The 13,277-nt window shown below is 54.4% G+C and overlaps 1 protein-coding gene and 1 long non-coding RNA gene across 7 annotated transcripts in view; both read left to right on the forward strand.

Annotated features, from left to right (window-relative positions):
- Positions 1–632: 632 nt before the first annotated feature.
- MAFB (MAF bZIP transcription factor B) lies at positions 633–3,924 on the forward strand. Its single transcript, XM_061208801.1, has one exon. It carries the CDS (start codon positions 1,028–1,030, stop codon positions 1,997–1,999), a length of 972 nt encoding a protein of 323 aa, XP_061064784.1. The 5' UTR covers positions 633–1,027; the 3' UTR covers positions 2,000–3,924.
- A 6,052-nt stretch (positions 3,925–9,976) lies between these two features.
- The window catches only part of LOC133103924 (uncharacterized), a 109,053-nt gene continuing 105,752 nt past the window's right edge, over positions 9,977–13,277 (forward strand). For all 6 annotated transcript variants that reach the window (XR_009703423.1, XR_009703421.1, XR_009703425.1 and 3 more), the window contains exon 1: positions 9,977–10,163. This is a non-coding gene — a long non-coding RNA (uncharacterized LOC133103924). The remainder of the gene's footprint in view (positions 10,164–13,277) is intronic.

Consider the following 13,277-nt stretch of genomic DNA (forward strand, 5'->3'; position numbering starts at 1 on the left):
GGCTCCCGCTTGGCCCGAGGAGCGTCCTCTGAGGCTGAGTTGGATTTGAACACAACTCTTCGAGCCCCAACCCTGCCCCCCAACACACAATCATGCTCAGCCCTGCAAAAACACAGCCACGCACTGCACACACACGGCCCGCGGCCGCGCTGCACACGGAGCGTCCCCCACTGGGCGGCGGACGCTTGCGAACAATGGACCCGAGAGGTGTCGTCCCGGCGCTCATTCTGAGCCTCCTGGGGGTGACACGGACTGGGGTTGGGGGAGCCAAGGGTAAAGAGGGAGGAGAGCGCGCGAAGGGGTGGACGAAGCGGCCCAGCCTATGGTGGTGCAGGGGGTGGGGGGGGGCTGGCACCGAAGGCGAGCGGGCGGGGGCCGGGACACCGAGGGGGTGGGGGGCTGGGCCCGGGCCGGCGGTCCCTCTCTGCTCCAGCCCTCCGGCAGGCCTCGGCGGCTCTCCGGCTGCTAGCGCCGCCAGTCAGCTGACACGGGAGGCGGAGGAGCTGTCAGGCGCGCCCCGCCCTGCGCCGCCGGTCCGCGGGGCTCGTACAGCCATTGGCCAGCGCGCCGGGCTGCCCGGGCCCCCGCGCCCCGGTGACATCAGGGAGGCGATAAAAGGCAGCGGCTGCGCCGGATCCCGCACAGCTGCACCGCCGGGCTGCGAGCGGCTGAGACCGAGAGAGCCCAAGAGCAAGAGAGCTAGAGAGCGAGCGGCGGGCGCTCGCCCGGCGCCACCCCTCGACCCGGCCGCGCGCCCCGCTCGCTTCTCCACCCCTCCCGGCTCGGCCCGGCCCCGGCTCGGCCACAGCCCCGAGCTCTGGGGCGGCGCAGGCAGCCTCGGGACTCTCCCGCGCGCCGCCGCGTCCCCAGACAAAGGCTTGGCCGGCGGCCCCGGCCCGCTGCGCCCTCCGCTCCCCACCTCCCGGGCTCGCCGCTCTTCGCCCCCGCTCCCGGCTCGGCGCGCCCCGGCCGACTGCAAAGTTTCCCCGGGCGGCGGCGGCGGCGGCGGCTGCGCCTCGCGTGAGCGATGGCCGCGGAGCTGAGCATGGGGCCCGAGTTGCCCACCAGCCCGCTGGCCATGGAGTACGTCAACGACTTCGACCTGCTCAAGTTCGACGTAAAGAAGGAGCCGCTGGGGCGCGCAGACCGCCCGGGCCGGCCCTGCACGCGCCTGCAGCCAGCCGGCTCGGTGTCGTCCACACCGCTCAGCACGCCGTGCAGCTCGGTGCCCTCGTCGCCCAGCTTCAGCCCAACCGAACAGAAGACCCACCTCGAGGACCTGTACTGGATGGCGAGCAACTACCAGCAGATGAACCCCGAGGCGCTCAACCTGACGCCCGAGGACGCAGTGGAGGCGCTCATAGGCTCGCACCCAGTGCCACAGCCGTTGCAGACCTTCGACGGCTTCCGCGGCGCGCACCACCACCATCACCACCACCACCCACACCCGCACCACGCGTACCCGGGCGCCGGCGTGGCGCACGACGAGCTGGGCCCACACGCGCACCCGCACCATCACCATCATCACCAAGCGTCGCCGCCGCCGTCCAGCGCGGCCAGCCCCGCGCAGCAGCTGCCCACCAGCCACCCCGGGCCTGGGCCGCACGCGGCGGCCGCGGCGACGGCGGCTGGTGGTAGCGGCAGCGTGGAGGACCGCTTCTCCGACGACCAGCTCGTGTCCATGTCGGTGCGCGAGCTGAACCGCCACCTGCGGGGCTTCACCAAGGACGAGGTGATCCGCCTGAAGCAGAAGCGGCGGACCCTGAAGAACCGGGGCTACGCCCAGTCGTGCAGGTATAAACGCGTCCAGCAGAAACACCACCTGGAGAATGAGAAGACGCAGCTCATTCAGCAGGTGGAGCAGCTTAAGCAGGAGGTGTCCCGGCTGGCCCGCGAAAGAGACGCCTACAAGGTCAAGTGCGAGAAACTCGCCAACTCCGGCTTCAGGGAGGCGGGCTCCACCAGCGACAGCCCCTCCTCTCCCGAGTTCTTTCTGTGAGTCGTGGCCGCTCCCGGCCCCCGCCCTTGCCCCGGCCCGGACTCCCCGTCCCGTGTCCCCAGCCCCGGACTCCCCCGGACCCTGTCCCTGCCACGGCCCCAGCCATGACCTGTTTGACTTGAGGGAGAGAGAGGAAGGGCGCGCGGGACGCGGGCGACGGGAGGGCGCGCGGGCAGGCAGGGGACCTTGGCCAAGGCGAGAGCGGTGAGCGCCAGCGGCGCCTCCTAGACTCGAGCAGAGCCAGAGAGAGGCGAGGGGGTGGGAAGTCCCAGAGCAACTTTTCTCCAGGCTGGAGGGCGGCAAGGCATAGTCGCGAGGAGTCGCCAAGGCCGTCTGGAGACTCCTGGCTTCCTGAACTTTGCGCGTTAAGCCGGGGCCGCTTCCTCGCGGCCCGGAGCGTAATCCAGACCAGCAAGAGAGCAGCGAGGAGAGGAAAGGAGAGGGACCCTGGCGTCCCGGCAGGCGCGAGGCGAGGCTGAGCGAAGGAAGGAAGGACAGACGGACCTGTCTGTCCAGGGTCCGGAGAACACTGGCTCTCAGCCCCAAGACGCGGGCCTCAGTTAGGACGTTCTGCGCGCAAATCTCATCAGTTTTATTGCCTGCTCGATTATATAGAAAAAATACGAAAATTTGCATTAAAAATATTAATCCTGCATGCTGGACATGTATGGTAATAATTTCTATTTTGTACCATTTTCTTGTTTAACTTTAGCATGTTGTTGATCATGGATCATAATCCCCTTGTTTCTTTGGGTGAGAAGGGATCGCAGTTCGGAAACTCCGGCCGCTGCTTGTCGGGTTTCAGTCTATGGGCTGTAGGCTTGTAAATACCCGCCCCGCCAAACCGCTTAAGAGAACCTGGCAGCAAGCTGAGTGTCTTTGTTTGGGTTTATTATTATGGCATTTTTTTGTAAGTAAAAAAAAAAAAAAACAAACTTCTGGGCATTTGCATCAGAAAACAACTTTGTCTTGGGGCACCCTTGGAAATTGCATGTTTTCTCCCCCTCCCCTGCCCCCTTTCGGTCCTCTTTTCCTCCCGTTCTAGTTTTCAATTTTGTTTTTGTTGGGATAAAGAGGACTGGGGTCCCAGCTCCCTAGTACCAGGGCAGGGCAGCTGCAGAGTTTCACACCCTGGAGGCCGGGGAGTATCCTCACATCACCTGGTTTTAGGGCTACGTTGACACCCCTAACAAGAAAGGAAAGGAAAGCAGATCTTGTTTGCTTTTTATTGCAACCAGAATCACCCCAGGGTCCCCACGAAACTCTCCAGGCCCGCACTAATTGCTGGGGCCGAAATGCTCCTCGGGTGACCGGCTTCACCAGCCCAGACTGCCCAACGGTGACCCGAACTTATGTTGAACCAATCACCACACTCAGAAAGTACCAGAAACCCAAACATTGGCAAGTAATTTTGCAACTTTTAAGTGCGTTCTTTAGACCAACATGTTATGTGTGTTTCTTTCCCTGCTTTTGAGATAGCGGGAGAGTTATTGGTGGTGTTACCCCCGCCCCCTTCAGTTGTATAGTAGTTATAGGGAAGATCTGGGTGTTTTTTCTTTATTATTACTTTTTTTCCCCTGCAGGTCAGTAAGAGGATTTAAGTTGCACTGACAAAAATACCAAAATGAAAGCGTATTTTTTAGTTCTCATTTGAAATTGCTGGCGCTGCTGGCCGGATGCATTTTTGAGTTTGTATTAGTTGATAAATTAACAGTAATAACAAGATTGTATGAACCGCATGGTGCTTGCAGTTTTAAATAGTGTGGATATTTGTCCTGCATCAGAAACGAGCTTCGGTTTTTACGGATTCAACTGTGTTGAAATCAAATTTGCCTCAACAGAAATTGTTTTTATTTCATGTACAATAAGGGATCAATTTCAAACCCTGCTTATGATATGAAAATATTAAAACCTAGTCTATTGTAGTTTTATTCAGACTGGTTTCTGTTTTTTGGTTATTAAAATGGTTTCCTATTTTGCTTATTAAAACCATGGAAATGGTGTTTATTTACAGGACTCCGCATTCGCCTGTCTTTTCTTCTCTTGCCTCTTCAAGTATCGCCCCAGTTTGGGCGGCACTCTCACCCTTCCCCCCGGCCAGTGGGGAAACAGACAAATCTGGGCAAAGCTCTCCCTTGAGTGTGTGAGTGTGTGTGTGTGTGTACCTGAGCCTCAAACGTGTCTTCTGCTTCTCACTCTAGGTACGGACACCGGTCAGGAGCCGGTTGATGAGCGGAGAGGGGGCACACGCCACTTTGGCGGAGCTTTCAGGCTTGGGCATCAGGACTGGTCTGCTAGCCTGCTGGCTCTGAGGTTGGCTGAACCCAGGAAGCCGAGAGCTGCCACCCTGATGGGGAAGCAGGGTGTTTCTGGCAATCAGGCTCGCGGGCCCTGCCATTCTGGCCCTCCTGCTTGGAGCACCTGCTGGGAGCAACCAGAATTGCCCTAGAATGCCGGCTCTGAGTGGAGGCCTAGCCCCCTCTCCCCCAGGGCTTGTGAAAGCAGGTGGAATCCGGCACGAGGTCTTGGGGGGTAAGACCCTTCAGACAGGAAGCCCATCTGTGCAAGCCGTTTGCTGCCACTCAGGCCTGGAGCCCTCAGCCCCAAGGAAGGGCACTGCACCATCGGACCAGGATCTCAATGACTCCACAAATCGGGGGTCGTAGGGGGTTGGGCATTGTTCTGGTGCGGCAGCTCTGCCCATATGTCCTCGACAGGGAGGTGGTCCCAGAACCTTTCCTTTCCCAGACTCTTAGAGGAGGCAAGGTCGTCTGTCTAGGTTCCTCCAAGCCCCTCTCAGCCTTCTCGGAATCCCATCTATAACTCTGGGTAGGAACCGCCCCCTCCCACCACCTCTGGAAGAATTCTCTGCTTCTTTGGCAATGGCAGGTTCCAAGGGGTTTCTGCTCTACTCAGACCCAGTATCTGCAGTCCGGGAGACTCAGCTTTCCAGCCCTCGGGCTCCCTGGCCCGGGATTCCTAATGTGGAATTTCAGGACCTGAATGGGGAGATGCAGGAAACCCAAGCAGTAGAACCCCAGCCAGGAACTAGAGCTGGAAAGAGCCAAGGAGAAGAAAGGGGACGGTGGAACTAACAGGCAATAGATTTTGGCCTAGGTCCCTGGAGGCCTGGGATTGGTGGTCAGGGTATGGCAAAGAGGGGGGAAAATCCCGACAGTAAGGATGCAAATAATACCAGAGTAATTTACATTTAGCAGAACTTTGGTGTTGTTCGGGAGGAGAGAAGTCAGAAATTCTAGCTTGAATTAAATTCCAAGGCCCAGTTCATTTCACCAACCCGAAGAGGTACCTGGCAGGGAGGGCTTTGGCTGTGATCTGGGAGTAGGATGGAAGCTGAGTCTGGCTGTGGGGTGACTCTACCGGTGCATGCACGGCGGAAGGAGCAAGGGGGTATGATAGTTGGGTAACTGCGTGTGCAAGTGCACATGCACAGAAGGGGGAAGAGCGTGCCCACATGAACGGTGTATCCCCTTTGGGGCAAAAAAGGTCTGGCAGGTGGAGCTCTGGAAGAAATCCGGATGCGTGGCTCGGGGGACCAAGGGAGATCACCAGGACTCCATGCGGTGGAGACTTGACTCCCTTTGGAATCATCCCAAGCCGACTGGCATCCTCCACCTCTAGAGTCACCTGGACTCCGCCAGAAAAGCCTCTGGGCTGGGAAGGCTCGCAAACTGTAAAGCGTTGTTCCTCCTTCCCCAGAGCACAGAGACACACACACAGTCCAGTGACCGACATCATCACGCTGCATCCAGAACGACACGGTGGCTCAGGCCGGTTTAGAGTGACCATTTGCATCTCTGAGAAGCTGACAATCCCACGACACAGTCCTAGTGACATACTGACACACAGATACACAGACATCCACATCCTGCATCCACACTGATGCCCTCTCAGGCACTGTTAGCCCCTGCACAACCCACCGTTGGAACACCAACCGGCCCGGGCGCGCGCAGAGGAGAGCAGGGCGTCGGAGGAGGCCGGGACCTCCAGCAAGCAAGTTCCGGCCACGTCCCTGCCCGCAGCCTCGCCGCCTCGCCGCAGACCCGGCGCCCAGAAGCTCCGGAAAGCGACCGGGGGCCCGAGGTCCTTGGGTTCGTCCCACCCCGACGGCGCCTTGCAGGCCGGAGGCTCCTTTCGGTTCCCACCACTCCCCGCCACCCACGGGCTCCTCGCGACCCTCCGTGAGCAGGCGGAAATAATCGTCCCCACGTCGGGTGTGCTCCACGCCAGCACGGGTCCCACGCAGACAGGCTGGCGCCTGCCCTTGGGAGCGCATGCCGAGACAGACACACGGGCCTCGAGACGGTGGCTCCGCTGCAGCCCGCGCCCCGGGCTGGGGAGGCCCCGGTCGGGTCGCGAGCGCAGGCCCCCGCTTGCGACCCTGGAATCTCATGGGCGCGCGGGAGGCTGTGCTGGCTGGACCGGTCGGGGAAGGCGCCATCAGCTCCACTCTCCTGTCCGCTCGCGTCCTTACTTTCTTTGCCATTTCCCTTTCCTCAGCTCTTCCTTTGGGACACTCATCATTTCAGAAAACTTTCTCCCTCCGGTTCCCCCCCCCCCTTTTTTTCCTTTCTCTTCTGCCTTTTATTCCGGCGCTGACTGGCAGAGAGGGCTTTGAGAGCGGGCTCTGAGGTGCCGGGTAAGTGTGGGGAGGAGTGGAGGGATGGAGATGAGAGTCTGGCGTCCCCAGAGCCACCGCGCAGCGCCGGAGCCCTGGCCAGCTGTTCTGGGCTCCCGCCGGCCCGATTCCGCTATCCTCCCTTTCCCCTCCTCATCCCTCCCCCAGCGGCAGGGCTGGTTGGGGATGGACCCGGAGCAAGGTCCTGGCTGGTGCGAGAGGGGACCGGTCGGTCTCCACTCTCCGTGAAAGGGGTCCCTGGGGAGCTGGGGCTGGGTCCTACACCCAGACCCTTCTTTCCGCACAGCCAGGCTTCCTTCAGTCCAGGGTCTCTGGGCATTTCTGTGGCAGGACAACCCCCTCCCCTGTCAGAGGTGCCCACCTGCCCCCTGCCCACTCCAGCTGTGCCTACCCAGGGGCCTCACAGTGGGAGCTGCCCATAACCACGCCAGGCAACCCAAGATGGTCGTTTCACTTTTTCTGTGACCTAGAGATGCAGCTTCTGCCACAGCCGGCAAAACCCTCAGCCACCCATCCCCACTCCTCAAGTTCTTTCTCTCCAGGCCTGGGAAACAGCTGGGTTTAGAGACTAGTTCCCTTGCAGGCTTTCAGATGCAAAACCCGCTTCTGAGCCCTTCTGTTTTCAGAAAGGAAAACCCAGCACTGGCGTCTTGCGTAACCCTTCCCTCTACAGCCCTCTGTCCGCCCGCCTGGCCTCCCAACCCTGAGATAGCAGTGTTTGGATTTGTTATGTAAGGACGGGAGGATTAGAGGTTTGCTCTGCCCCTCCTCCCCCCACCAAAATAAAAGTCCTTCCTCACATGGCGCATCCTGTAGACAGTGTCTTCTGCAGCAGCAGCTCTCCTGAAAGAATTCAGTCAGGGTAGAAAAGCTGCTCCGGAGCTTGTGCCCAGCACAATACTTGGGGGAGACATGCCAGCTTGCCATGGAGGGAGAGTCCCACGTGCAGGGTGTACCTGGTTTGAGGAAGCAGCCACCATGAACCGTCTCAGGCTGGTACTTACCAGGCTCAGAGGACTAGCCTCCTCTTGGGGAAGGCAGATGCTTCTGCTGCTGGAATGTCATCATTTCTACACTTCTTGCCCCTGGAGCAAGGTGTCCAGACCCTGGAGAGCACCCCTTTCACCTGGGGAGCCCACATTCTCTGTGCCTTGTGTGTCTTCACCGTGTGCTACATGCATTGTCTGTGCCTTACACGTGTTCTTAATATCTTGTACCCTTCTCCCTTGTCCTGCACATATTATCTTAAAAGATGCCTTTAGATAAGAACATCAGAGCTAACTGTTCTCAGCTGGAGGAAATTAAATATATCAGAGAAGTTGCTGCTCCAGTTTGGAAAACAGCCTACCTTATTAATAATGATTTGTTCCAAAGCAAAACTTGGTTTTAGCTGCGTCTCTGCATTCTTTGCATGTGAAGGTACTTTCATGTAAAATAGCCACTCATTACACATTCCTTTTTATTGGTATCAAAAAAAAAGATGATGTCGTCTAGGCTGGAGGGGCCGCCACAGAGGCAGTGCGAGGAGGCCTGCAACTTTTGGAAGAAGCCAGTTGCAGCGTGAGAAGAGAGCTGAAGCCCACAGATCCAATGTTTATATTGTTGTGTTTTCCTTTTTGGAGCTTGGGGGCTTTTATCAGGACTTGCATTTCGTCCAGTAAATAGACGGGGTGGGAAGCTAGAGGGTGTCCATTTCGGAGCCGGGGATGGTGAGGTGGGCATTGAGCCTGGCCTGTGACTCCATCAGAAGTCAGGAAATGAGGCTGTCCTGAGCTTACTCTCAAGTCCCTTTGTTTCTTCCGATCTGTCACTTTCACTGCCCTGACCCTGCCAGGGTTACCTCCATCTGTGTCCTACCGAGGAGAGCCCACGGGCCTGGGCTGGTCTGGGGACAGCAAAGTGCTGCACTTCCCAGGGCAGGACTCAGCATCTGCCCTCCTTTGTGTCCTGGGAATCCGAGCCTGGTACATGTCCATTTCCACGTACCGGGGCAAGCAGATTGCAGCGCATACAAGGTCTGACCAGATCACGAGGTTAATCCCATTACGACATTTCCCTTAACTCTCTGAGTGTGGGCTGCTAGTACCCATGCCGGTCAGGGATGGGCAAGTAGGCCCAGAGTGGTCATCTCTTACCCAGGGTCACCCAGTGCAGGGTCTAGGACTTGAATCCCCACCTATCTGATGCCAAAATTTGTATTTTTGCCACCAAACCCCATATGTCCACTATCCCTTATCTGAAACACTTGGGAGGGGGGTAGAGCTTGGGGAAAAGTATGGACCGGTGGGAAATAGCCCTTTTGGGGGACAGTTTCCTTTTTAATTCCCTTTGCAGAGGGCAGTCACTTTCTTGGGGGCATATGTAATGCTCTCCAGCCACAAGGCTCCCTGCCCAGGCACGGAGATGGGGAATGGGACCTTGGAGATGCAGCAGGACAAACGCCACAAGGGGGTCAGAAGGACACTGCAGGTCTGTTGCTCATTTCAGACTCTTCATGGAGGAGCCAGCAGGGTGGTTATGTGTGTGTGTGTGTGTGTGTGTGTGTGTGTGTGTGTGTGTGTTGGGGGGAGGCCCACCTGGGCATTGTTAGGCTTGGGACATTGGTGCTGTCTGTAATTAATCAGAGTCCTTTCACCTTTTATCTGTTCTCAACTGAACTTTCCAAAAAATGTATCGTAATGATCAGAGCAAGTGTTTATAGAAGAAGTAGCCTCTAGGTGAGGCAATTTTAATGGAATTACTCATAGATGAACCAAAGCTGTTTCCAGTATGATATTGGAGCTTTGGACCCGCACAGAGATGTGCTTACACTCTCAAGCAGGCACCTGCAGAAACACGTGTGTAACTCATGTTTACATACACAGAGACAGGCACATAGGTGCACACACACTTAAACGCAGAATCCACGTGTGCTTATTTGCCATACATGCACTCTCAGAGTCACGTGCACACACACATGCATGTACATTGCACATGGATCCACAGGTGTGTATCCGTGCCCGTGTGCATGCATGTCCAAATGCTCATACACAGCCATTTACACGGTGTGCATGGAATGTGCAAAATTATGCACATGCCCATTTGGATTTATACTCGCACTGAAATACAATTGATTGCATATGTATCTACACTCTCACAAAATGCACGTGGGTCACATACTCAAACACACACGTTGTATGTTGAACACTGGCCTTCATATTCATTCACACACAAGCACCATGTCACAAGTGAAATGTGGCACTGGTGGGGTTAATGGAGGCCTAGACTCCCATAAATATTTATACGAAGCACTCAAGCTCTCAAAGTGGGAGACGAAACCTCTCCCTGCAAGCCGCTGTAAATCACGCAGCTGCTGTGTGGTACCTGTCAGATCCAGGGCTGTGTGATCCTGGACTTGTTCCATGAGGGCAGCCATATACGTGCTGGAGCACACGGCCCTCTCCCCGCCTCACCAGGCATCCCAGCAGATGTGCCAAGGTCGGTCCCCGCTCCGAGGATTCTTCTGTGAGTAGCAAAAGGAAGCATTTGAACACTGCTTCTACTGCAAGTGCAGGGTTGGGGTGGGGGGAGGTAAGGGCGAGGCTTTTTGTGAATATCTGAGCCTTGTCCTCTCCAGTGAAGAGAGAAGTTATCCCGGAGGGCCTTGGAGAGCAGGTGGGTGCAAGAGAGGGCTGGGGGTCCTGGGCTGATCCAGGTTCACTGCAGCAGGGACTCCGGCTTCTGGGGTTGAGCTCACCTACTAAATTTTGGGTCCCAGGAGCCTGCTGAATGGCAGTGTGCCGTAGCTGCTCTAACCCTGAGTTCAGTGAATATTCTGCCTCCAATCCTGCCACCTCAAAGCATTCATTCAATCATCGAGCAAATATTTGTTGTGTCTTCCCGATGCCAGGCACTGTGCTAGGTGTTGGCAATACAACAATGGGCAAAACCAGAGACAATCCCAGCAAACAAATCCTCGTGCGGTTTACAGTCTAGCAGGAGAGAGAGAGAGAGAGAGAGAGAGAGAGAGAAGAGAGAGAGAGAGAGAGAGATGCAGTTAGATGTTACACTAACCAGGGTATAATTTCAAAAGGAGATAACTGTTATGGAGGAAAGAAACTGAGCCCTCTGAGAGCCTATGTACAACAAAGAAGCTGACACAGACTGGGAAAAGAGTGGTCAGGGAGGGCTTCCTGGAGGAAGTGATGTTTGAGTAAAGAGCCGAAGCCTGGGTAAGAGTTATCCAAGTCAAGTGGGTAGGCGAAGAACATTCTAGGTCTAAATTTCTTTTAGTCTTAATTTTAAAATAAGTGATCAGGATCTCTGTCTCCTCCCTGATTTTCTCTTCTACTTTCTCACCTTGCTCACTATTCCTGCCACACTGACTGCCTGGTGATTCTGGAACTTGCTGGTTACCCTCCTTGCTTAGAGCATTTGCTTGAGCTCTTCCCTCAGTCTGAACCACTCTTCCCCCAGATAAAACTGTGGTAAACTCCCTCACCTCCTTTAAGTCCTTGCTCCCATTTCACCTCCTTGATCAAGTTTATCCTGACCTCCCTACTTGATCTGGCAACCTGCTCCCTTCCTCCTGCCTGGGCACTCCTGACCTGCCTTATTCTGCTCTACTGTTTCTTTTTTTGTTTTTGCCCCATAGCACTAATCACCTTAGGACACTGGATTACCTCTTCATTTATTGCTTATTTTCTGGTAAATAAGCTCTGTGAGGTCACTGTCTGATGGCTGTTTTGTTCACTGATGCTCCTAAGCAAGATGAGTGGTGCCTGGCACTGTAGGACCTCAATAACCCAATAATGGGCTGAATGAATATGTGTTGAGTAAAATGTATTTAAAGAGGAAAGGGGCAATAGCTGTGAAAGCATGGATTTGAGGTCCTGGCTATCTGTATTTACCTGTCTATCTATCTATCTAGCTATCCATCCAATCTATATATCTGTTCATTTATCAACCATCTATCTATCTATCCATCCAATCTATGTATCTATTCATCTATCAATCATCTGCCTATCAATTATCTATCTATCCATCCAATCTATGTATCTATTCATCTATCAATCATCTATCTGCCTATCAATTATCTATCTGTTTATCTATCCATCCAATCTATGAATCTATTTATCTATCAATCATCTACCTGTCTATCAATTATGTATGTATCCATCCAATCTATGTATTTATTCATCTATCAATCATCTGTCTATCAGTTATCTATCTGTTTCTCATGTATCTAGTTTTTTGATACTCCTTAAAATACATACTGCTAAAAAAATTTTTTTAAAGGTTGTGTAATCATGCTCCAAAATCTTGTATATGTCAGTGGTGCACTTTGGGATACATTTTGGTGTCCCTGAGGAGAAAGGCTGACATCTGATAGGAGAGGCAGGTCGGGGAGCGCTGGGGTGCGACAGCAGGGGAGGGGGAGTTGGGGAGGGGGCCAGAGCAGAGCTTAATCTCATTGTTTCCCCCTAGATTCTTGGTGGGTCTTTGAAGAGAAAAAGGCAGGGTGGGGGGGATCAGAGAAGGGTCTTGTCAGGATGCTGAGGGCAGGGAGCTAGCCAGTTTCCCACCCGTTGCTGACTGCCCTCCCTCCCCCAGTTTATCCTGTCCCTCACTCTAATCTCAGGCAGAAAAAAAGGCTCCTCCTCCCAGTTGCTTTCTGAGCTGAGAAGAAAGCCTCCTAAATACTTTGTCCCCTTGACAAGTTATTTTTAAAAAGAAATAATGTCTCTGAATCCAACATTTGTGATTTTTTTTTTTTTTTTTTTTTTTTTTTTAGAGAAAACACTCCACAAATCAACAGCTCTCTTGTTTTAAGCGATTGCTAGGGTTTGGAGAGCAGGCTGCTTGGTAAACACACTTTGTAAACATCCAGAAAAGATTGCATTCAGTGTCCTCCAGTCAAAATCAACCTTCCCCAAGCTCCTGCTTTGTGTTTCATTGACGCAGGAAGGGGCTCTCTAAAATCAGACCAAAGACGAGGCTGCTGCAGTTCCCGGAGGACATTTCTTCTGGATAATCAGGTCTGGGAAATGTAGGCACATCTGTGAGCAGCCCCCGACCCGACTCCCTAGCCATTTGGCTCTTTACCTCACACTGGAAGGGATCAGCCATTCTGCCCATCTCACAGCTGGGTAAATAGAGTCAGGGCATCTTGTCTCCAAGCAGAGCTGGGAGAGAATGTGTCTCCGGGTGCCTGTTAATACCACGTGGCCAGTGAACTCTTCCAACTTATTGTTTTAGCTCTTGAAAAATAAGCTGATTTCTTGGGGCCAAATCTGCATTTATATCCCCCATTTCTGGCTTTTTCCACCACCACACCTTAGTCTGGAATGTCCCCGCTTCTTTTTTGGTTAATTCCTAGAGTCTTAATAAACTCGTTTTCCAGGCCCCACCCTACTCCTCCAAGACTGCCTGGGCCCTCTTTCAAAAACTTACCTGTGAACATGTCACTGTCTTGTTGGCAAAATCAACAAGTCATTGGTTTGTCTTTGCCCTGGAAGAGAGCGACTTTCCAAATTGCAGTTCCATCTAAACAGTGACTTTGGCAGTCCAAGATGCTGAGCCCAGATTCTGAGGTAATTTGGGGAAGGTCAAAGGTCAGAAGCGAAGTGCAGTGGCCCC

The sequence above is a fragment of the Eubalaena glacialis genome, chromosome 13, assembly GCF_028564815.1.
Source record: "Eubalaena glacialis isolate mEubGla1 chromosome 13, mEubGla1.1.hap2.+ XY, whole genome shotgun sequence".
NCBI classification, from domain to species: domain Eukaryota; kingdom Metazoa; phylum Chordata; class Mammalia; order Artiodactyla; family Balaenidae; genus Eubalaena; species Eubalaena glacialis.

What these genes read in the sequence shown, in the direction of transcription:
- MAFB (XM_061208801.1), top strand. Translation starts at nt 1,028, where the DNA reads ATGGCCGCGGAGCTGAGCATGGGGCCCGAGTTGCCCACCAGCCCGCTG.